At 45.4% G+C, this 22,294-nt stretch overlaps 7 protein-coding genes across 7 annotated transcripts; 3 read left to right on the forward strand and 4 right to left on the reverse strand.

Annotated features, from left to right (window-relative positions):
• The first annotated feature begins 1,925 nt into the window (after positions 1 to 1,925).
• On the forward strand, positions 1,926 to 2,552 carry F5B22DRAFT_598930 (uncharacterized protein). The gene is made up of 2 exons (XM_047974418.1): positions 1,926 to 2,091; positions 2,140 to 2,552. Exons 1-2 carry the CDS (start codon positions 2,050 to 2,052, stop codon positions 2,437 to 2,439), a joined length of 342 nt encoding a protein of 113 aa, XP_047832483.1. The 5' UTR covers positions 1,926 to 2,049; the 3' UTR covers positions 2,440 to 2,552.
• A 321-nt stretch (positions 2,553 to 2,873) lies between these two features.
• F5B22DRAFT_653889 (class III chitinase ChiA2) lies at positions 2,874 to 4,542 on the reverse strand. The gene is made up of 3 exons (XM_047979758.1): positions 4,089 to 4,542; positions 3,183 to 4,027; positions 2,874 to 3,124 (listed from the first exon to the last, which is right to left on the reverse strand). Exons 1-3 carry the CDS (start codon positions 4,222 to 4,224, stop codon positions 3,077 to 3,079), a joined length of 1,029 nt encoding a protein of 342 aa, XP_047832484.1. The 5' UTR covers positions 4,225 to 4,542; the 3' UTR covers positions 2,874 to 3,076.
• A 786-nt stretch (positions 4,543 to 5,328) lies between these two features.
• On the reverse strand, positions 5,329 to 7,669 carry F5B22DRAFT_598936 (SART-1 protein). The gene has a single exon (XM_047974419.1). It carries the CDS (start codon positions 7,497 to 7,499, stop codon positions 5,541 to 5,543), a length of 1,959 nt encoding a protein of 652 aa, XP_047832485.1. The 5' UTR covers positions 7,500 to 7,669; the 3' UTR covers positions 5,329 to 5,540.
• Positions 7,670 to 10,013: 2,344 nt separating this feature from the next.
• On the forward strand, positions 10,014 to 12,386 carry F5B22DRAFT_653895 (uncharacterized protein; the record flags this gene model as incomplete). The annotated part of the gene is made up of 4 exons (XM_047979759.1): positions 10,014 to 10,058; positions 10,191 to 10,597; positions 10,655 to 10,695; positions 10,844 to 12,386. 4 exons carry the CDS (start codon positions 10,014 to 10,016, stop codon positions 12,301 to 12,303), a joined length of 1,953 nt encoding a protein of 650 aa, XP_047832486.1. The 3' UTR covers positions 12,304 to 12,386.
• Positions 12,387 to 13,507: 1,121 nt separating this feature from the next.
• Positions 13,508 to 16,018, forward strand: F5B22DRAFT_59180 (family 15 glycosyl hydrolase). Its single transcript, XM_047973874.1, has 4 exons — positions 13,508 to 13,940; positions 13,992 to 14,255; positions 14,362 to 14,917; positions 14,969 to 16,018. The coding sequence occupies exons 1-4, from the start codon at positions 13,625 to 13,627 to the stop codon at positions 15,843 to 15,845; spliced, it is 2,013 nt and encodes a 670-aa protein (XP_047832487.1). The 5' UTR covers positions 13,508 to 13,624; the 3' UTR covers positions 15,846 to 16,018.
• On the reverse strand, positions 15,976 to 17,409 carry F5B22DRAFT_59128 (nicotinamide riboside kinase 1). Its single transcript, XM_047973849.1, has 3 exons — positions 17,131 to 17,409; positions 16,928 to 17,033; positions 15,976 to 16,691 (listed from the first exon to the last, which is right to left on the reverse strand). Exons 1-3 carry the CDS (start codon positions 17,274 to 17,276, stop codon positions 16,107 to 16,109), a joined length of 837 nt encoding a protein of 278 aa, XP_047832488.1. The 5' UTR covers positions 17,277 to 17,409; the 3' UTR covers positions 15,976 to 16,106.
• An 89-nt stretch (positions 17,410 to 17,498) lies between these two features.
• On the reverse strand, positions 17,499 to 19,215 carry F5B22DRAFT_598948 (fructosamine kinase). Its single transcript, XM_047974420.1, has 3 exons — positions 18,660 to 19,215; positions 17,877 to 18,564; positions 17,499 to 17,824 (listed from the first exon to the last, which is right to left on the reverse strand). The coding sequence occupies exons 1-3, from the start codon at positions 18,844 to 18,846 to the stop codon at positions 17,731 to 17,733; spliced, it is 969 nt and encodes a 322-aa protein (XP_047832489.1). The 5' UTR covers positions 18,847 to 19,215; the 3' UTR covers positions 17,499 to 17,730.
• Between the last annotated feature and the right edge of the window lie 3,079 nt (positions 19,216 to 22,294).

Genomic DNA, 22,294 nt, shown 5'->3' on the forward strand with positions numbered 1-22,294 from the left:
TTATAATAAATATTTTAAATTAATAAAGGTTTAATATTTAATTATTATTTTATTATATAATTTAATTAAAGTATTAAAATAAAGGAATATATTAAGGACAATTAATTTAATATATAAATTTATTTATTTATTTTTAGTTTTTTTTTTATTATACTTCTAGCTATAACTTTTATTAAAGGTTATATATTTTTTACTTTATTCCTATTTAAATATTTAAATAATAATATTTATTTATAATTTTACTTTACCTTTATTATTAATAAATAAAATAAAGTAAAATATTTTATACCTTTATAATATAAATATAACCTTAATAATTATCTTTTTATCTTTTTTTTATTTATTAAAGGTAGTTTAAACTATTTAATATAAATTTTATTTAATTATATTAAGTTATTTATATTTTATTTAATTAATACTATTAAAATATATATTAAGCAATTTATTTATATTAAATAAAAGGGGTATTCCCTTTAAAACTTAAGGTTTATTAAATTATTAAAAAGGTTATATAATAATTATATCTATCCTATTATATTATTCCCCTTTAATTAATTTATTTATAAAATAAAAGCCTTTTATAATTTAATATTAACTTTAACTTTTAACCCTTTTATTTATTATTTATTTAATTATTTACTTTCCTTTATTAATTTAATAAATTTAAAAATAAAGTTAATATAGGGTAAATCCTTTTATTTTAAACTTTTAAATTTTTATATTACTTTTATATATATATTAATAATAATATATAAATTATTTAATATTTTAAATAGGTTATTATATATTATTTATATTTATTTTTTAAATTCTTTTTAATTATTTATTACTTTTTTAACCTATTATTAAATTTAAATATATATAGCTTTAAATAGCTTAAAGTATATATATAAAATTTTATTAAATTTATTAAAAAATACCCTTTAATTTAATATAAGTTTTAGCTATATTTTTAATTATTAAATTATATATTTAACTTATTATTTATTTAAATTTAGTTTTAACTTATTAAATATTAAAGGTTCCTTTTTTTAATTCTTTTTATATTTAATAATATATTATTAATAATTTAATATTAATATTATAATATTAAATCTTTATATAATAAATAAACTTAATATAATTTTTAAATTTATTTAAAAGGTTAATAATAAAGGGAAGGGGTTTAATAGAGCTAAAAGGGTTATAATTAATATTAAAGTTTAAATTATTATTAATTAAGTTTTTTTAAATAAGGTTTAAAACGTTAATAAAATAATAGCTTATTAATTATTATTTATTTATATTTAAATAAATATTATTATTTATTATTATAAATTCCTTTTAATATTTTTTATTATTTAAAGTTTATTTATTAATATAATTTTTAAAGTTAAAACTTTAATATAAGTTTACTTTATTATATTTATTTATTATTATATTAAATTTTAATATATTTTATATTTAATATCTTTTTATTTAAATTTCTTTATTAATATATTTATATATATATTTTTTTAAAGTAATAATTTAAGGTATTATATTTATTATATAAAGTAATAGCTATTAAAAGAATTATTAAAATTATTTTAAAATATTTATAAATTTTTATAATATATCCTTTAAAATTATAATATTTAAGTTTAAATTTTATAAAGCTATTATAATTATTAAATAACTATTAATAATATTAATAATTATATACCTATATATAGGAAGTTTTATTAGGGTAAAAATGCTAAAGGTTAAAGGTCCTAACTTTATAATATTTTAAAGATAAGTTTAAAGTATTTATATAAGTTAATCCTTAAAGAAGGATATTGCCTATTTTTTAAATGTAATAAACTATTATAATATTGCCTAGCTATAATTTTATATATTTGTTCTATTATTGTATAAGGAGGGAAGTTCTAGTTTTCGCCCCTTATTCCCTTTCCTAGCGTTATATACAATATTCCTTAATCCATGCTATATATCGGAAATTAGGCTTCCTTGGTTCCGTGATAGATTCCTAGCAAGCGCACATTCCCCAGCTCGTTTAATAACCCGCTGCGAACGCCCCCTCCTCCAATGCCGGTTCTCATTTGTCCTGGCGCGCCACGCAAGGGAAAGGTAAGCGAGTTACGCCGCACAAGCCCCTTCACAGCTGATTTCGATGAGGACGTACTGCTCGATCGAGAGGCGATTGAACGAGCTCGAAAAGACATATCTCCGCCGGATGTCGGTGGCTACGTCACTCCTCCTGGTAGACTTTCGCCCCTGCGAAATAGCTGGTCTGTTGACCAGTCAGCCGATAATATAGTGCAGCTGCAACCATTTCTCGACCGGCTTGCTCTCCGCAACGGAGGGGGAGGGGCCGGTTCGAAGAAGACCGTGCGCTTTGGAAATGGTCGGAAACCTAGAGTCGGAGCGATCGGTTCAGGCGGCTATAGCTTAGAGCACAGGGAGAACGACAAGTAGCTCTTTTGGACGGATCGTGACGCTCTCTAGCCCTCTAAGCTACTATAACTCTTGAATCATACATAGACAAAACTGGCTTCAAGCTTCAAAAAAGAAAAAAGAAAAAAAAAAAACTAGTTGGTTCCTCTATAATAATAAATACTGCTTGAACTCATATCTACTGAATTTATAAATTAATTTCCCTGAAATAGAATATTTGAAGAATTTTTCAAGGAGGTTTTCCATGCGTAATGAAGATATAGTAGATATATGCCGTGAGCTATCTACATTGGTGGGAGAATAACAGCGTCAAATCTAGCACTCGATTTGTCTCTTATGTATAAGTTCCAATCTATGCCGTAGATATTAACACTGCTCATTGCAACAGATCGTGTATAAATCGTCTTTCAATATGTTGTCATCTTATCATAAAGTTAAACTTTGTGATTCGTGTGCATGAATGAGTATCTGGTACCTAATTCTAAAAACGCTAAATGGCCTCTATGTAAGTCGTGTGACCCATATGTTCGTAACTACCGAATCCTTGGTTGTCTAATATAGCCAATCTTAGCATTCTCATGCTACTATATCGCGAGAAGCGCCGACAAACATCGCCGGACGAGGTAACCGAAGTTGTTTCCAGACAACGTCAGTTCCTCTAGCATGGCGATCCGTTGGTAAGAATAGACTTTGCCTGTTGGGCGTACTACAATTTTCCAATGTCAGCAATTACCCAGTCAAAGCTTGCGTAAATGAACACATACATTGCAGTTATTAATTACGTTAGAGTCCGAAAAGCCAGCGGACCACATCATAATACCACTAAACCTATCGTGGCTCTTATATTCGCTCACAATGTCGGACAACTGCTCAGGGGTTGCATAGTACGTCTCGCCGGTCGGAGAGCCATTAGCAGCCAGGGGAGCAGCTGGTACTCCGATGAAGAGCTTGGCGTCGGCCGAGGGGGTACCCGCGGTATAAGATACCCAGTCGTCGTAGTTGAAGGGGGCATTGCCATTGATGGGCAACGCGCAGGGAACAGTGTAGTTATTGTTGTTATAGAACTGGGGCCAAAGGTAGTCAAACTTGGCGTTATCGATCAACACACCCATATTCGGCTCAGGAATTGGGCATTGGGGGGCGCCGGTAATGTAATATGTGTTGGCCGCATCAGACTCGAAGCCCTCGCGTAGGGCGGAAATCATAGCTGGATAGTACTCGTTTCCATTGTTCAGTTCGAGATCGAACTCGAAGCCGTTGACAAAGGTGTCACCGAAGGGTCTCTGAACATCCGTAGCGCCAGAGTTTCCGTATGCTTTCCATATGTTGGTGCCGATAGTCGCGGCCTCTTCTTCAGAGCTCAGCGAGTAAGAGCCAACGGCACCACCCAGAGATAAGATGATCTTGACCCCGTTGGACTGGCATGTTGAGATAGCCGAGGCCAAAGCCTCACAATTCTGACCCTCTCCCGCGTGGGTGATGAAGCACGATTGGCCAATAGTACCGGATGGGATGTCATTCCCCATGCCAAAGGAGTATAGGAAAGCTAAGACGATGATATCGATGCCCGCCTCTGGCGTACAATAAGCTGAAAGATCATTATTTTCGACTACAGACTTGATGTTAATGATTATTCGAAGATAGCTGAAGTCGTTTGAATAATGACTCACTCGTGCCTCCTCCATTCTGGCCCCAATAAGAGACAGTCTGTGGAGCGTCTTGACGGGGTGTAAGAGAATGATGAGGGAGAGCAGCAGCCAACCCGGCCAAAAGGCCAAAGGATGTTGACAATGAAGCAAGAACCATTTTGAAGGATAGTATAGGTTGAAATTGCTTATGGAAAAGAACGGAATATATTTACAAGAAATGGAAGGTCCCTCAAGGACTTACTATCTAACTTGATTGTGGTAGTCGAGGGAGAAAAGGCAGTTTTCAGATGACCTTCGTCGCGTATCTATAGTCGAGAGCAGACCATAGCCCTTCGTCGTCTTGTCACATTGCCTCCTCGAACACCCGCGCCCACACTGCCTCGAACATCATCGTGAACATGAGAGACGTTACATTAGCTTTGAGCTTGAGGATTACCGTTGTTTTACTGATAGGCTGTCTTCCAAATTCCTAGTATAGAGTTCCCTAAAAGGGCCTAGTTCCAAGTTGAATGATGATTCTTCACTTTCTAGCAAGTACGGCGAAATAAAGAGATAAAGATAGAAGCTCTAAATTGGAAATTCTTGAGGCGATCTGAAAGCTGTCAAATACATCTAATAGTTACATGAAAGAGTAGTTGCTACTGGATAAGGCTGGTGACTACTCGCATGAATGCAATATACCTACTTTGGGAGGAGGAATCGGCATAATGGTGGAGGTGGCGCCTTATTTCATCTACAAGCTACGTCGATCACCAAGGAATGAAAAGGCTTAATATCGGTATTGGATCCCTGTTTCAGGGAATATCTCGACGATCGGCAGTAACGTCGTGCCATGGGGTATCATCCTTACTCCCATTGTTGCAGTTATCAGAGCGACGTAGTGCAAACAAGCCGGCGGTTCGTGAGGTATCAACGATAGCACGTTCCTGCCATAAGGGTAATCGGAGACTATCGGCGTTATAAGAGAGCTGGCAAAGCTAATTGGCTACGGATCCCAGTGTAGCATCGGTCCACTTTACCAGGAACAGGAATACCGAACCAAACTTAGCAACCTGCCTATTTGCTTCTTAGCTAGGATTAGACGATAGCGTGCAAAAAGGGCAGGTCGGTGACAACCTACTTCGCGATGGTTTGAACGCCTTCATTAGTTCATTGCTGTTAGGGAAGTTCTTCGCTTTAACTTGAATAGATCCGTTGTTGAAATGGCCAAGCAGGTGTCCGCATCCTATACTATCATATACTAGACTACTGATATTAGAGAAATCAGCAACGAAAGAGTCACTAAAATAACGTCAAATGTTAAGCAAGTCCAATATGGTCTGTCTCCATTAGCATCACGCAAAGGGGCGTAAGAGAAGGTTTCACCTAGCATTGACCGAGCTTCGATTTAAGTGTCAGCATCAATTGATGGAAGATTGCATTGCTATAGGTAAAGTGGATAGGTAAAGCACCTTTGTGGTTTCTAAGGCTTCTCTACGCCAGCCTAACACCCGCCTCTCGTCGTGTACGAGTTTGATGGGCAGCAGCTGAACTCATGCCAACATTCTGACTCGCGTCCAATACACTTTGGGCCTCATGTCGTTTCTCATCTTCGATCTTCTTCAATCGTTTATCTGTCTTGCCCTTCCCTGATCCTTTTCCATGGAATGCGTGACTTAGATGTTTGAAAGCATCTTTTTGGCCTAGTAGACGGCCGTCTTCGTCGACATACTTGAGATCAACGCTCGGTTTGTAGTCCTTATTAAACAATTCAGCTAGTTGCCGGGAAGTCTGTTGGTCTCGGATATTATTTTGCTGGCGGGCCCATTGCTCGCGTTCTTGGACCGACATGCGGTCCAAACGACCACCTTGGCGGTCTCGCTCACGCTGATGACGTGTGGCTTGTTCAATTTCTTCCAACCGCCTGCGCTTCTCGGCGAGAAACGATTGTTGATGACGGAAACTTTCGTTCAATTCGCCTGACCCTGCATTATCGACAAGGCGACGCTCCCTCAGAAGTTGGAGAGCCGCGCCGATACCCGTGCCAATGGTCTTTTCTTCGTCTACGCCAATTGCAGCTGCTTCTCCTTGTGCAGGTGACTCCTGCTTGACTTGCGCTTCATCGGCGTCATCTCCATCCTTCATCGGCTCATCTTCGTCTAATTCATCTTCCATGGCTGTGATCGCCTGGAGCTGAGGCGATTTCGCTCTCTGCGCCTTGCGCTCTTCAATGTCCTCTTTTGTCAGGCCTGAAACAAATTCGGAAATTTCATCAATGACGAGTCCACCATCCTGGTTTTCTTTGGCACTTGTCTCCTCGTTGTGTACTTCCTCGCGTAGTTGGCGTGCAATATCCTGTGGGCGGTTCTTCTTTCGCTTCTTCAGAGCCTCACGCCTTTGTGCAGCTAAAGTTGCTTGTAAATCCTCATCGTCGACGAACCCAGCATCCTCAATTGTACGTTTTCGGCTGATAAATTCAGCGCCTGAATCAATGTCCATAGATTGATCTTCAACTGCCTGGGCTGGGAAAATTTCATCCTCATCTACAGGTCTTTGCCTAGTAGACTTGGACTTCTTTTTCTTGGGCTTCTTAACCTTGATCTCGGAGGCATCTATATAGTCCGAAATCGGCTGCACCTCATCCAAAAAGTCGAGATTAATCTTCTGAATGTGTGAAGTCTCTTGTTGCCCTAGTGTTAAGGTAGGCTGTTTCGTGTTGCCTTGTCCATCTAGTGTGAAACGTTTGACCTTCTTGCCACTGATCTCCTCGTCGTACTGAGAGAGGATATTCTGTTCGCTAGTGTCGTTGATATCGTTGGGATCGTAAACAAGCTTCTTCTTTTTCAAGTTGAGTTTCTCGTTCAGCTTCTCACGTTCTAGTAGCTGCACATTCTCTAGTTCGTCGCCCTCGTCATCGTCTGCCAGAACATCTCTATCAGCAAGTGTGAGAATTTGTTCGTCGCCGTCCTCAAATGCATCCATTTCATGTCGCACTTTGACACCTGCAAGGTCTTTTGATGTGTACTCAGCAGCGGCAGCTGCCGCTGCCTTCGCAGCTTCGGACTCTTCATCCTCTTTCCGAGATTTCTCGATCTTTTTCTGTCGCTTCTTCTGACTGATCAGCCATGACTTAGCGTCTGTATCGTCATCTCCATCGGCTTCTCCGAGACCCTTCCCTTCTAAGTATTCGAATCGTTTCGCCGCGTCGCGCGCCTTTTTGATAGCCGCAGCCTTTTCTTCGCGCCGTTTCTTCGCAATTTCAGCGTCCTGAACTTTTCTATAGTTGTCGTATGCAGCAGCTTCTCGAGTCTCAAGAGTACTTGCGGGTTCCCCATCTTCGGGAGGAGGGGATTTCTCTTTGAATTGTGGACCGGCTGCTCCAGGAACAGGCAAGGGCTTCATGCCGAGGGAGACCCGGAGACGGTTTGTCTCCTCGATCGAGGCGGCGTCCATTTTGGGATGAGGGTATTGTCTATCGCAATATCGTATATATTTATCGGTAATCGAAAATCAAGGATGCGTATGTTGATGGTGTGACTGATGAAAAGATTGTAAATGTCGTATTGTCCTACGCGCGGATCTGTATATGCAAGCATACCTGAGGTAGGTAGAGTTAAAGGTATTCAAGCCACGTTCCAGCCACAGATAGTTCCCCTACTTGGGTTAGGTACCTATCCGCTATCTATATGTACGCCACAAATATGGGTCATGCGGGTTGCTGGGCTGCCGGGCAGGGTCCTCCCCCACTTTGAAGTATCTTAGTACCTATTTAAGCTGCCAAAAAAATTTTGCTTTATCCAACTTCCCTTCCTCTTCTTTCAACTACCGACCTGTGCCCGACCGTCCTCTGTTCGCACCGCGAATTCAGAGTTGATGGTCGAGGCAGCTCGATTTCTTATGGAATCATCCTTCTCACCATGGTGTCAGTCCAAATCACAGGTCGTAGAGTAACCAGTTCAGCGTGCCTGAGCTCGCCGCAAGGCTGGGCTCGGCACTTTGCATCTGGAGACCGTATATTCCAAAACCACAGCTGAGATCTTTGATTCATGAGGTGGGGGAAAACCATACGATGTCTACACATCTGCTTCATCATTACTTCTTTTCTTCGTGCTCAGCCTGAAGCTACCGCTCCCGTCCAATTCGCATCTCTTGTAGAGAAGTATCAACTGTTATGCTTGATAAATCTTCACATGGCGAAATGCGGTCGAACTGCCATAGGAGAGTGCAAACAACAGCACCCTTCCGCTTCCACTAGGATACTGTAGGTACGATACTAGACATAAACTTTTGAGAGTGTTCTCTAGAAGACGTATACGGGACTGGTACTTCGCATACTACTACTGCTTGTGCATTTATACTCAGCTTGAGTCTGTCGGCACTTCTGAATCTGTGAAGTGTCAAGACCCACTTGTCGTTGTCCACAGACCTCGAGAATCGTCCAATCGCTGGTTAGTTGGGTTGATTCGGAGGACAGTGATGGCAAACGTGCATGTTCGGTGAGCTAAGCCTCATCACCACCCGCACCAACGGTGTACACGAGTCACAATTAGTTAGGCAGGGCTCTGCTTCTGCATCTCTATCAAGCATGCACCCAGCCACGAATCTTTCCAGGACGATCATCACACGAAGCATCACAGCCTACTGGACAGGAATCTTTTGTTCGACATTCAAACATAGCGGACTTGGCTTCCGAGGAGCAAACGTATATCCCTTTACCTAGTTTTCATCAGTTGAGCTGCAGAGCGCGGCAAGGATGTAATCGTAAAACCCTGATCCCTAGGGAACGGCTTTGCATTCCGTTTGGCAGGAAATTGTTATAAGAAACTTCATCCTGCAAACGTGTCAAATGCTCTGCTCTAATTGGCTTTACACCTTTGTTTAGTGTACTTGGCGTTCCGAAGGTGAAGTCGTTTCCAGAGGGATACCGATAAGATCTTTCCGGCAAGTAACGACATGAATCACGATGTTTAGCTCTACCTATCTCATATAGTGCATGACTGACACTTATTTAGGTATATTTAGTGTCCCGAGGCAAAAGTACCGCTAGGCTAACAGCGTGAGTAGCACCGAGGTAGTCTTCGTACTTACCACACACTACATTTGACGTCTTGAATGCGTATAATGCATATTTCTCATCTAGCTGCGATAGTATCGTATAGACTCGACTGTGTATGTTAAAAGGCTCGAACGTAATCATGTTCAACTTATATTTACCAAGTAGCCCCAGCAACCCTGACCCCACCCCCTTCCGAACCCAGAGCCGAGCTGACCTAATCATGCCTTTGGACTGCAGATGATCTGTAGTTCCCTCTGACTCGTTCCTGGCAGTTGGTTCCATTACCTTATTGTTGGTTTGGTCTGCATATTTGATAGGATTTGCTGGCTCTCTCGTATCCAGTCATCTAGACTCCCATAACACTGGAAGAGTATAGTTCTCATCAATAGCTTCACGTGAGCACGACGTTCTTGGCAACCTGAGGGTTTTTCATCTTCAAGATAAATTCTCGCTGCTTTCTCTAAGAAATAGCGCATAGTGATATAATAGCTGACACTGCAGCTAACATGCGTGATGTTAATCAGCCAACACTAAGGAAGTTAAGTAGCAAAGTACCCGGGATTTACCTCGTGATCCGAGTTAGGTGGCTGCAGCCTAACTGTACTACAGATGAAACTATTGATGCGAAAACTCCCATTGAATCTAATTGGGGATTACGAGGCTTGCCCTCCGTCGTGCATAGTAGAACATAACGATACTGTTGTATTTATAGCCTGAGCACAGTCGCACAACAGCTGCGTCACCAAGCGCTGCTGAGGCTGTGATAAACCGGGAGAGTTCCTCGGTTATCAGCGCGTGTCAGTGTGTGCAATAGATTAGAAATCCGTCGCCTTGATCTCTAAATAGACTCTTTGATCACTGTTTCATCTCTCTTCGTCTACACGAGACCGTCGACCTACTTCTTTGATAACATGATGGAATCGGCAGAGAATCAGCAACTAATACCTGAGGGTGAGGTGCTTCATACAAATTTGGATACAGTCACTCCATCTGGTACAAACTTTAACTTCGGGCCTCAAATCTACCAGTATGCATCATCGCGGGGCCATTTACGCGAGAGCAGCCAGTTATCAAATATCTCTGACCAGTCTACAATTCCGCGAAAATCGTTGAATTCGGAAGCAGCGCTCCTAAGAGCCCCATTGCACACAGCACATTATATAGCACCGACACGAAATACGGGCTGGGTATGGGAGTATTTCGCGTTGGCTCTAAGTGCGAGCGCAGTGACCGCATTAATAGTCCTACTTGCCTACATGAACGACTTGCCCCTGTCTCATTGGAAAGCAATAGTCTCTCCAACCACAACAGTGTCTATTCTTGCAGCCACTATTAGAGTTTCTCTAAGTTTCGCCATTAGCTCTTGTCTTGGCCAAGCTAAGTGGACCTGGTTCAAAAAACAGCCAGACAAGTTACTAGCCTTCAAAAGATTCGATGATGCGAGCCGAGGGCCGTGGGGAAGTTTCTGGTTGATTATTTGGGTTAAAGCGCTGTAGTACAGACATGGTTTTTATATAAGCTTTGTGATTGTTAGCTAAAATCCTATGCCCAGTCACATTGCTGCAATCGGTGCAGCTGTCACAATACTCCTCCGTAAGCAGTTCATGAAACTCAGTACTTTCACTGGCATATTTGAGGGCATCATAACTCTTATGATGCAGACTTGGATCCTGTCCTAGGTCCATGAGGCGGTTCTGGTCATGCAAGGCTTGTTCATAACCACTGACTAAATGTAAATTAGTGGCTTTTGAACCGTCATTTCAAGCCATAATCACTTTTGACTGTAGGATAGATTCATCGGATGCTGAGTTAGAGGCCCTTCTCGGCCGTAGCGAATTCCTCGACACTGGCACATATTATGCATACGAGGGGATTTCAGGGGCAATAGCTATATCACCCAACACAACGGTCACCATCGTACCGTACGTTTCACAGCCAGATTTGGGTCTGGTATCCGGTATCAATAGCGGTTTCTATAATCTTTCGTCAGCGAAGAGACAGACAGCGTCTTTTGCATGTCCTACTGCCAACTGCACCTGGACCGCCTTCACTACACTGGCTGTGTGTAGCGCATGCAATGATGTAACGAGCTCCATCAAGCGGCACCGGGAAGAAGCCAATGATATCGGCACGCTCAAACATCACGACATGCAGATATACACGAACTGGACAATCAACGCATTGCCACGACTCAATCTTACCAACATGAGCACGGCGGAAGACGACACTGGACAACTCACACCTGCGTACATGTCAGCCACAAGACTCGTCAATCATCAGCACACAATAACGTTTCAGAATCTCAGCACCATGATGACGGCAGTGCAGATCATAAAGGCTTCGGATGAATACATACATGGCAATATTCCGTGGGACGATTCGCCAGTCACTGCCATAGAATGTGCTCTTTATTTCTGTGTCAATGCCTATAAATCTCATGTCGTGCAAGGAGAACTCGAAGAAGAACCCATCGCGAGTTGGTCCGAGCGCGACCCAAATTCGTTCGCTGTCACTGACACCTCCCTGGCTTCTCCTGAAGTGTTGGAAGAATGGGATCGATGGAACAACTATTCACTTTATAGCGATTATGGAGACGCACAACGAAGCGATCTGAAACTTTTTATACCTCACAATGACCCTCTGCCTTTTGGATTACCAGAAAATGTCACGACAGTATTCACCTTGACGCAACGCGCCATTGGTAGTACCTTGCACTTTATAAATGAAGACTTCTTCTCCGAGACTATGGTGTGGCCTCTCCAAGGGGACGGATTAGGGAGGGGGGCGCCGCCAGTCGTTCAAGCGTTATATCAGAGTACCAACATCTCAGAAACGTTCCAGAAAGCATCACAGAGTATAACAAATTGGATACGCGACACCTCGAACGCAACACATGTCGGTACAACGCAAGAATGGACTATCCGGATCCACATTGAGTGGCCATATATCGCTGCGCCATTGGCAGCATTCATAGCAGGTCTAGTATTTTGCGCATTTTCTATCGCTGAAACCCACAAGCTTGGCCTCGATGCCTGGAAAACCAACATGATTGCTGCACTAACACATTCCGTCGATGCCGAGACACGTGCACAGCTCAGGTATGCTTACAGGCACGGGTTCTTGGACAAGGCAGTCAACGCAATGAGTGTAAGACTTGAGGATGCTGGTCACGGGCTAGAGCTCAAAATCAAACAGACCTGATTTGGAAATCGGAATTAAGCCGAAATACCAACACCTGGATGTAAATCGAATCCGCAAACGCTTAGCTGTGCAAAATAGGCCCGAATCAACCCTCTGCAAGAGCGGCTCCCTCCCACCGAAAAGCCAGGAAGTTTTGGAAGGCAAATGCTATACGCTAGCCACGGCTCATGGGTATTATAACAACCTCTTTCTTGGCTGGTGAAGGCTATGATCATCGTTGCAGCCATTCTACTTTCGTGTCTTCAGCATGTGACACTAATCAATTGAACCAATATCCTATTTACGATATTGTAACTCTAGAAACACTGACCAGCTCGATAATAAAAACGTCTACATGCAAGATCGTCAGCTCAGGTCATACTTGGTCACGGCAGAGCCCTGATAAATCTAACAGTTGCAACAGAAATATGTAATTCAGGAAAACGAAAAAAAAAAAAAAAAAAAAAAAAAAAAAGAAGGAAGGAGATTTGAATAAAGGCTTTTCTCACGTCTTGACTATGAAACATTTGAGTTAGACCTCCCGACCTCCTACTTACTAGGCATAAGTTCCGTGCTCAAGTTATGAGGATACTACTCCACTCAACTCGTCTAAAGGGCCGAGTTGGCTATCTCAGCAAAGATTTATCTCAAGCCAAGAGCTTGGGGGGTTTTGGCGGGCTTACTACTGCCCACACTGTGTGCTAAGGCTAGGCATCGTGGGCGGCATGTCTATTATCTGTCAGCCCCATGAGACGGAGTTGCGCTTTCGGGGTAAAGTAGGCCACTGCTAGGCCACTAGACGTCACACCCCCAGATCTGCCCGGACTCGCTTGCTGCTGTAGCGCAACCCCCCGCATAGCTGCCCCGCATCGCGACCACTAGCCGAACCGAACCAGGCCCATGCCGATGCACTCTCCCCGGATTCCACTTCCTAATCAAGGCTGTCATTGGCAACGGCCAGAAGGGACCACCTAGCAGCGGCCCGACTCAGGAACAGACAGCTTATATCGATAGACCTATATGCCAGGTTCCCGCCTTGCAGCCTGTGCCCACACCAGCTCGCCCCTCGAACACCCATCACAACAGTCACAACACCCAAGGAACTCATCTCATCCGCGGTGGGCGACCAGGTCGGGGGTTCGACTCTGGATTCGGGGCGACACCGCCTAAGATTGCGCCATAGCGCGGAGCCGGGCAAATTCACAGCTGGAATCGGCCCTTTGGAAATAACCTCCAACGCACGGCCACCTTACCCGAGGTCCCACGACTTGGCCTATCCGAGGCCGCCTCGCGCCTTCTCACGATGCCCTCTCCGGCCTCAGGGGGGAGTATATAAGTCGACATGGAAGTCATCCAGAATGCCACTTCAGCACTCGTCACCGTCAACAGCAGTCAGCTCATACAACCCGCCATGTATGCTCTCTCGTCTTTCGTGCTTCTCGGCAGCTGTGCCTTCCAATCGGTCTTTGGCCGACCTGATGTGTCGCGCGCGCGACGCGAAGGAGTGCTGCTCCAGCGCGCCGTGAATGACTTCATCGCCACCGAGGAGAAGATCGCCATAGATCAGCTGCTGTGCAATATCGGTTCCGGCGGCTGCAATTCACAAGGCGTGGGCTCTGGACTGGTCATTGCGTCACCCTCCAAGTCTGAACCTGACTGTAAGTAGTCCGGACTATGTATCAGCATCAACTTACTCACTTTCTTGGTAGACTGGTATACCTGGACCCGAGACTCTGCACTTGTCTTCAAGGCCGTAGTCGAAAGATTCGCCAACAAGTATGATGGATCTCTCCAGACGGAGATTGTCAACTACATCATTTCACAGGCTAAGCTGCAAACCGTTTCCAACCCATCCGGTGATTTGTCAGACGGTAGAGGTCTTGGCGAAGCCAAGTATCATGTCGATGGATCTGCTTTCACCGATGGTTGGGGGCGTCCGCAGCGTGATGGCCCAGCTCTTCGGGCTATTACCAGTAAGTAAACCGCGAATATTTTTACTACTTTCTTGGGGGAAATTACTCAGTGGACTCATAAACCAAAGAAAATATTTATGGTAAACCGCTAACCTCGAGTGTTTAGTGATTGGATATTCGAACTGGCTGATAGCGAATGGCTACACCTCAACAGCTAATAGTCTCGTCTGGCCTATCATTCGCAACGATCTTACTTACGTTGCGCAATACTGGAACCAAACTGGGTTTGATTTATGGGAGGAAGTGAACGGCAGCTCGTTCTTCACTGTTGCGGCACAACACCGTGCCTTGATCGAAGGCAGCGCTCTTGCCAAGACTCTGGGATCAAGCTGCAGTGCTTGCGATGCCATCGCGCCTCAGGTTCTGTGCTTCCTACAGACTTTCTGGTCTCCCTCCAGCGGATATGCGCTCGCCAACATTAACGTCAACAACGGCCGATCCGCCAAAGACGCAAACGTAATTCTGGGATCCATTCACAACTTTGATCCAGCCCTCGGCTGTGATGCTGCAACTTTCCAGCCATGCAGCGACCGGGCCCTGGCTAGCCACAAGGTCATTGTGGATTCATTCCGCTCCATCTATACCATCAACGCGGGCATCCCCGCCGGCTCTCCTGTTGCAGTAGGCCGATACCCTGAAGACACATACTACAACGGCAACCCGTAAGTAGACACAAGATTCTGAATCAAGCAGCGGCACTGACACCTGTATAGTTGGTACCTGAACACGCTTGCGGCGGCTGAGCAGCTGTACGACGCGCTCTACGTTTGGCAGACCAGCGGCTCCATTGCAGTAACGTCAACTTCTCTGCCGTTCTTCAAGGCCCTTGTGCCTTCCGTAACTGCCGGCACATATGCGTCAAGCTCTGACATGTATGCAACGATATACAATGCCGTATTCCTCTACGCCGATGGATTCGTCGACAAGGTCTCGCAATACGCGCAATCGAACGGCTCAATGGCTGAGCAGTACGACAGAAACACTGGCGCCCCCCTATCTGCTCGAGACTTGACCTGGTCCTATGCCTCTTTCCTAACTTGCGTGGCCCGCCGCGCAGGCGTTGTGCCAGCAGGATGGGCTGGCACGAACCCAGCAGCGACCTCAGTCCCAGGTGTCTGTCGCGCCACGTCTCAGGCTGGATCCTACTCGACCGTATCTGTCACGGCCTTCCCCGCAAGCCAAACCCCCAACGGCGAGGTAACTCCATCAGTCTCATTCACGATTCCCACAGCCACGGTTTCAAGACCTTCGACGACAAGTGGAAGTTGCTCACAAGCGACGGCTGTCTCGATGTCCTTCACAGTCCGCAAGGTTACGAACTATGGCCAGACCGTCAAGATCGTCGGCAACACAAACCAGCTCGGTAACTGGGACACGAGCAAGGCAGTGGCTCTAAGCGCTTCGCAATATACCTCGAACAACCCCATATGGTCCGGCACGGTCACACTTACACCCGGCCAGAACTTCCAGTACAAGTACATCGTGGTCAACACGGATAACTCCGTCGTCTGGGAGGCGGATCCTAACCGCTCGCATTCTGCTCCTTCCGGATGCACTTCGACATCAACGAGGTCTGACACCTGGCAATGAAAAGCGAGTAAGGGCCTCGGTAGTCACATAGTATGAGTATGTTATGTTACCTGAGGCGAACTGAGATTTGGTTAGCGTAAACCAATAACTCGTGTAGGAAAGTTGTTAAAGATAGAGTTTGAGATCGGGATCTATATACCTACCTACCTACCTAAAGATCACGTCCCTAAGCCGATTTTATATAAATAGCAGTAAAGCCTTGAATTCCAGTCTCTATTTCAGGAATATAGTTCTTCTTTTCATCTTACTAATTAGTGAGCGTCATGTTACTCTCGTAATCTCCTCCAACTTCCGCATAAGCGTCTCCACAGCCCACTCAAACGTAACCTGCATATCAACATCAAGTTTAACACCATCGCCCTCTCCTCCACCTCCCCTTCCGACGACCCCCGGAAGCGCCAGGATATTCTTCTGCGCGAGAACCTCCCCATCCAACGCCTTCTCGACGTCCCCGTCCTCGAAGAGCCAGGCGTGCGACGCGGCGTAGTTCGGCCACACGATCTTGTCCACGTAGCCCGGGGGATCGGCCCAGAAGCCCTCGAGCGTGACGTAGCCGTCGCGCGCGTCGCGGCGCGCCGTGGCCTTCTGCCGGCTCACGGTCAGGAGGAGCTTGATGTCCAGGAGCTCGTCCGTGATGCGCTGCAGCGGCGGGTCGGGCCCGAAGAGCAGGAAGCCGTCTAGGATGCAGAGGCGCAGGTTTGCCGAGGAGGGGGACGGGAAGATCGCGTGTCCGGGCTGTCCTGGTGCTAGCCATGCTTCTACGCGGGATCTGGCGGCGCTTATGGCGGATTCCGGGACCGTGCACTGTCCTACTGAATTTTGATCTTCTTTGGAATCGACAAAGGGCTGCGCGTGGGAGTTAGTAATTGGGGTTTTAAGATATTTCAGTCTTCAGATTATCGATACTTCTATGTTTTCTTTCTTTACTACTGTTGCCAGGTCTCGGTCTCCGGTCTCATTTTAGATTCGTAACTTTTTCGCCCTCATGAAAGGGTGGTTTACTCATACGAGTACTTGAGTGATGGGAGGCTTCCCCAAAGGATCATTACCCGTGGGATGAAGAGCCGCGAGAACCAACTTACAGGAAACGTGCCCTCGGCACATATATGTTCTAGCGCCCTCGCCATGTCGTCGAAGTTGATGGCTTCAGCACAGTCCCAATCGAGAAGATCGTGCTTGGTAGGAAGTCTATTCAGTGAATCAGTATGTGACCAACACGAACTAACATATTTAGAGCCCATGAAATGACCGGTTTCATCAATTCTTGAAATATTTCTCTACTTACTCGGTTTCGGGCCGGTAGAAGTCATCTTCGTGTAAGATGAAGGTATGAGGGAAGACATCGCGCAGCAGCCGGGCAAGCGTTGTCTTGCCGCTCGACGAAGCCCCGCTGATCCCCACGACGATCGCCTTACGGTTGGTGTTTGTCATTAGAACGACCCTATACTCCTATTAAACGAGGTTTATTTTAATCAGAATCGAGTAAATAACATTGCTCAGATGAAATAAATCTCGTCGGAACTAATAGCTCCGGTGTGGTATGTGAGAAGTAAGAATTTCGGCGGGTACAAAGGTGAGAAAAGCGGAGACAGCCTGTTTAACGGCCGCGGGGTCGGTCTTCATTCACGTCCGTTTTCATCACATTAGTCAAAAGTACCCCGGTATATCTATCAATTCGGCTCACTATTTCTCAAACCATGAGCATTCACTTCTCACCCAACCGAGGTATCATAAGTATCATAAGACATGAGATTTTCCTTGCTTATTAGAAATACGTTATTAGGCAACTCAACGCGCCGACTATAACCCAGGCTGTTGAAGACATCGGAGTCAAAATAGTTACTTATACACAGCAATCAACCAAACGTAACTCCCAAATACACTTCTATGTATACTTTGAATGAAGCTTTTTCATGATGGACATTGCGCCGCTCCTATAACCTCCGCCAAACAGCGACCAGTGGTTTAAATGATGATATCTAGGTAAAAGGTCAGCAAGACATTCCTCAGTGTCAATAGAGGAGCACATACAACTCATACAGGGCAACGCGATCTTCCCACTCCTCTTTGGGCTCGGCTTTCGGTACCAAGCTCTCATATTCTTTCCAAAAATTACCGCCAAAGCCCCCAAACATTCGCATTATCCCAAGCTCATATTCCGAATGTCCATAGACGCACGAGGGGTCGAAGACAACCTCCTCCACGCCCCCCTTGCCCGCGATCCGCCCCCGCCCGTGGTTTCCACTCCATAAGTCTCCATGGATTACCACGGGCTGCACGCCCTTCAGATGGTCATCCCCAAGTAACCGTGGGACGACCACGTCGGCAGTCTTCTCCACAGCCTCGGAAAGCTCCGCATCGACACCATTATTCTTGATACCGCTGCCAAGAATGGCGCGTAATCGGTTGTTGGCGTAAAAGTCAGCCCAAGATGACTTCCAGTCGTTTTTCTGGGGGGATGCTCCACAGCAGGTGGTTACAGGAAAACCGTACATGCGCTTGTCGAAGCCTTCGGGAATTGGCGCAGGTGTTGTGTGCAGGCGGGCTAGCTTGCGAGCTAGCGTCTCACCTGAACCGCCTGGTGCAGACGAGTTGAGGTCTAGAAAGTCGGTGGCCATGAAGTGTTTATTCTGGCTATCCCTAAAGGGGCCATGGGCATAAGATCTGGGGCAAAAGCCCGGGACGACCTTGGATATGGCATTAAGAGATTCGTGCTCGCCTATCGCATGGGTAAGTAAGCATGAGTGCTGGGTAATTCCTCAGAATGATTTGCAGCCAGTAGAAAAATCTCGGTTCCGAACCATCAAAACTCACCCTGGAACATCAATGCGGCATCTTCTCCGGTCCCAGTCTTCACGAAATAGTTGATATCTTTACCATTGACGGTCGAGCTCAGCTTAAAGGTTGCCGCAAAGCCTGACCCTCCATGGGAAGTGATCTTCGTCGTGTTGGGGTCCAGCCCCAAGGCCTCTATGATCGCAGGATCGACATTGGAAGCCATGCTTGATAGCGCGTCAAAGGTATATATATATTGGTCCGATATCCCCGTGATACTCGGTGTCGATTTGAGAGCGCTTATTGCGCGATAAACGAGCAGTGGCTTGGATTGGTATTCAGCATCTGACGTCACCCCGCAATTACTCTGAGCACTGAGATATGTCACTGGTTAATGATCACGTAATACCAAGTGCTTAAGGTAGCCAACAGAAAGTAGTTGAGAGAATGGCAGCTGCCTATATCGCGTGCAAAACAACGCGAATTGTCCAATATGATAATTTACTTCAAAGATTTGACAGCTGAGAATGTGTGAAAGAGTCAATAGTACGTAATCAAACTTGAAGAGGTCACAAACGGGCAAGCGGTCAGGCACAGACAGCTGTGACAGTTCTTGGGCAGATCAGCTCCCTGTAAGTCCCTATAAATACATCCCTAATCTAGATAGCAGAGGCACTGACGGCCCGCTAGACTGCGCTAGGATTAGACCTGGTCTGACCTGGCATCCGCCCCAATATTTCCCGCGCTGTCGGATTTTTTCAGCAATTCAGTCCACCACTTAGTCCAGTCCAATCATCAATCAATTAGGTACCAATTCCAGCCAAAACTCCATGCAATGCCGTCCGTGTCATGCCATGCATACATTTCGTTATAATCTTGCAGTACTCTCAAAAAGAAATCATTCGTCAATAGTCAAGCGCTCGTCTTCCGTTTCACCGAGACTGGCTTTCGAGACTTGATCGACTTGTCCAGGTAGTCTCCGCGCAGAGAGGTACCAGATCTGATGCGACGCTCACCCTGCTTCCATTTGCGAACAGGTGAAGTTTCTTCGAGGCAACTTGGCGCGTAGGTTTAGGCCTCACAGGCTGTTAAGCTAGTCAATATACAGCTGGAGGCTTGGACTTATGGAAATGAACTCACTGTTGAAGCGCAACTTGTCCCGTTAAAGCATGATGCACACGGACAAATGGAAGAGGAAGGGCTAGAAGATACGCTCCTCGGGGCCTTGATCTCGGCGCGCCACCACTCGCGGAATCCAGGACTTGGCGTTTTCGACATAGTATCAACGGCGGTTATGCGATTTTCTTGGCAGCTGGTGGGATATCTTCTATGATGGGAGGGGTTTTCTTTAAGGAAAAAAGAAGAGAAAATCAGAGCTGTAGATTGCCCACAGAGAGATACAGACTCTTTTGGGTTTCCCTGTTCGTCGTTCAAGTCTAGGTATTTTGACAACCTTGTGCAGCGAGCAGTCGACGTTTTATATCATGTGAGAAGGGTTCCAATGGGACTTTGAGGGATCACGATAGTCGGTTCGAAAAAGAAGGCAACTGTCTGAGACAAACATCTGACGACGTATTCAGGCGTCTTTAACTCAGGGGAGGCAACTGGGCTTTATACTCCCTCAACCCTGTCCTGTTCCTCGGCAGAGTAAATAATTCTCGCCGTCTGACCGAAGCCTGCCCAATGTCAAGCAAGGTGTAACATGCATAAGATAATCAAGCCGCTAAGGCTGAACCCAAATTCTTTTTATTCCTATAGTAGGTACTCTGCTTTATCTTGGTTTTCTAGCCTCCCGCCATGACACCTGAATGACAGCAAAGCTAGACCTCGCACTAGTATTGGTTATGCGGTCGTCCTCGCGGCGCTCAGCCCCTTGGCGCAACCCTAGGTACTGCCGGGAGGTTTTCCGGCGATGCATAGGCCACGGCTGCAAACTTGGCATAGTCTTGGGTATATTTATGAGGGAGCGTGTACTTCATGCTATCAACGCCTGGCCAACGAAACCAGTGCTCGTCTTTACCTCCTCTTTCCCAGTAGGCACATGCAGACCTGGACATGCTACCCGTTTTCTCCCGGTCTGGTGGCGACATCATCCTACCTATTACAGGAAAGGGGTTTACTTAAGTAGGAAGATATCCTGTCTGCCGGCTTGCCGGCCCCCACACCGAGCCTTCAAACGCGGGCGTCCGGTCGCAAACCCCAATCCTTAATAGCTGAGTATTGAGTGCACCGTATCATTTGTCTCAACGATTGACCTGTATGACACTTTTGATAACTAGGTATTCAATCTGCTATGAGCACGGCCATTTCAGCCGTTTTCATGAGACTTGCTCAAACCAGGCTCTAGACAGGTCCTACTTTTTCTCCACAGCGACGAGTTTACATGGTAGTGTAACTCCGGAATGGCGAGTATGACTCAGCGTTCATTGTTGAGAAATCCCCGATTCTTCTGACTGTTGTAGTATCACGTTGCTCATTCGCGTTTCGGTTAAAAAAAAACTTAGCAAATACTGGCTATATTTCGGCGTTCGGGTTCTTGACTACCTACTCACAATACCTATTTGTAGATCTACCATCACAGTCTTCTGCCAAAGAAGTATCAAATACTATCATACGACCATGTCTCGACCTAAAATGCATCCTTGAGAGTAAAAGAGGCTGCCGCCACACTTGCTCCCGCTACCTCTGGTTCGCCGACCCCCACCTTGTCATAAGACCTAGCAGTGCAGAGTGGCGTTACAGAACGCGGTCACACTATCTACAGTACACCCGCGACAACACACCACCTTCGATCATTTCCCTTACATGTGGAAACTACATCGCACTTCTGCTTCTCTCCTTGGGGGCAGCGAGTTTCGCCTCAAGCTAGGGTCAAGAACTCTTTTACGGCACGCTAGACATGATGCCTAAATAGAAGGCTCTATTGATCACTATTCATCACAGCCTACTTGCTGTCTGGGGGCTCAACTGGTGATGCGTTCTTGCGCATCGAGGCTAGGACTCGACCCCCAATACCTCTCTACATGACCAGCATAAGTATATATCCTAGCCCATTCGTATAGTAAGACACTGTGGGCGATTTTCAGTTAGTTGAGGGCATGCATGTCGTCTCCCTCTAACGAGTAACTTGTGGCGCAGCGCAATGTTGTGACAGAGTAAAGGTGAAGCCTGTCATACTCCGTCAACAGTGTATCTCAATTACCAGGGTTGCTTACCAAGCTGAACAAGGACATCCAAAGCTATTACTCATTCAGTCTGTTGTTACGGGACGTAACTTCTATAGCTCAAGGAGATGGCATAACGGATGCACACATCGGATATAATAATTTAGCTTTCGGAATATTGTTGGCTAGGTTACTTTGTCGGTTTCAGTGGGCTAGTGAACAGACTAGGTCAGCTGTCTCTAGTTGGTGATACCTCCTAGCAGATCACAACGGCAATCGCCTCAGTAGGTAGTGTCACCTAGATACCTAGTAGACCCAGATAGTCAATTATGGAGTCTCGCCAAATTCGCTCTTTGAGCCGATGTTGTTTATTTCAGGTCTATATATTCTCAGTGCGGTTGAGAGCTGCTGGGATAATGATTCCGGGGGGGGGGGGGGGGGGGGGGGTAGTCACCACACAAAGAAAATAAATAAAAAGGATACGATTAAGTTTTTGAAAAAATAAGAATC

Source organism: Xylaria bambusicola (assembly GCF_022495145.1).
Source record: "Xylaria bambusicola strain CBS 139988 unplaced genomic scaffold F5B22scaffold_12, whole genome shotgun sequence".
NCBI lineage: Eukaryota > Fungi > Ascomycota > Sordariomycetes > Xylariales > Xylariaceae > Xylaria > Xylaria bambusicola.

What these genes read in the sequence shown, in the direction of transcription:
- F5B22DRAFT_598930 (XM_047974418.1), top strand. Translation starts at nt 2,050, where the DNA reads ATGCCGGTTCTCATTTGTCCTGGCGCGCCACGCAAGGGAAAG. An exon ending in GCGCGCCACGCAAGGGAAAG is followed by an intron (nt 2,092 to 2,139) that starts GTAAGCGAGTTA and finishes GATTTCGATGAG; the next exon opens with GACGTACTGCTCGATCGAGA.
- F5B22DRAFT_653889 (XM_047979758.1), bottom strand. Translation starts at nt 4,224, where the DNA reads ATGGTTCTTGCTTCATTGTCAACATCCTTTGGCCTTTTGGCCGGGTTG. An exon ending in CCAGAATGGAGGAGGCACGA is followed by an intron (nt 4,028 to 4,088) that starts GTGAGTCATTAT and finishes TCAAGTCTGTAG; the next exon opens with TCGAAAATAATGATCTTTCA. An exon ending in ACGTAATTAATAACTGCAAT is followed by an intron (nt 3,125 to 3,182) that starts GTATGTGTTCAT and finishes GGAAAATTGTAG; the next exon opens with TACGCCCAACAGGCAAAGTC.
- F5B22DRAFT_598936 (XM_047974419.1), bottom strand. Translation starts at nt 7,499, where the DNA reads ATGGACGCCGCCTCGATCGAGGAGACAAACCGTCTCCGGGTCTCCCTC.
- F5B22DRAFT_59180 (XM_047973874.1), top strand. Translation starts at nt 13,625, where the DNA reads ATGGAAGTCATCCAGAATGCCACTTCAGCACTCGTCACCGTCAACAGC. An exon ending in CTCCAAGTCTGAACCTGACT is followed by an intron (nt 13,941 to 13,991) that starts GTAAGTAGTCCG and finishes CTTTCTTGGTAG; the next exon opens with ACTGGTATACCTGGACCCGA. An exon ending in AGCTCTTCGGGCTATTACCA is followed by an intron (nt 14,256 to 14,361) that starts GTAAGTAAACCG and finishes TCGAGTGTTTAG; the next exon opens with TGATTGGATATTCGAACTGG.
- F5B22DRAFT_59128 (XM_047973849.1), bottom strand. Translation starts at nt 17,276, where the DNA reads ATGACAAACACCAACCGTAAGGCGATCGTCGTGGGGATCAGCGGGGCT. An exon ending in TTCTACCGGCCCGAAACCGA is followed by an intron (nt 17,034 to 17,130) that starts GTAAGTAGAGAA and finishes TTCACTGAATAG; the next exon opens with ACTTCCTACCAAGCACGATC. An exon ending in GTGCCGAGGGCACGTTTCCT is followed by an intron (nt 16,692 to 16,927) that starts GTAAGTTGGTTC and finishes TCCCACGCGCAG; the next exon opens with CCCTTTGTCGATTCCAAAGA.
- F5B22DRAFT_598948 (XM_047974420.1), bottom strand. Translation starts at nt 18,846, where the DNA reads ATGGCTTCCAATGTCGATCCTGCGATCATAGAGGCCTTGGGGCTGGAC. An exon ending in TGCCGCATTGATGTTCCAGG is followed by an intron (nt 18,565 to 18,659) that starts GTGAGTTTTGAT and finishes CCCATGCGATAG; the next exon opens with GCGAGCACGAATCTCTTAAT. An exon ending in CGCGTTGCCCTGTATGAGTT is followed by an intron (nt 17,825 to 17,876) that starts GTATGTGCTCCT and finishes CCTTTTACCTAG; the next exon opens with ATATCATCATTTAAACCACT.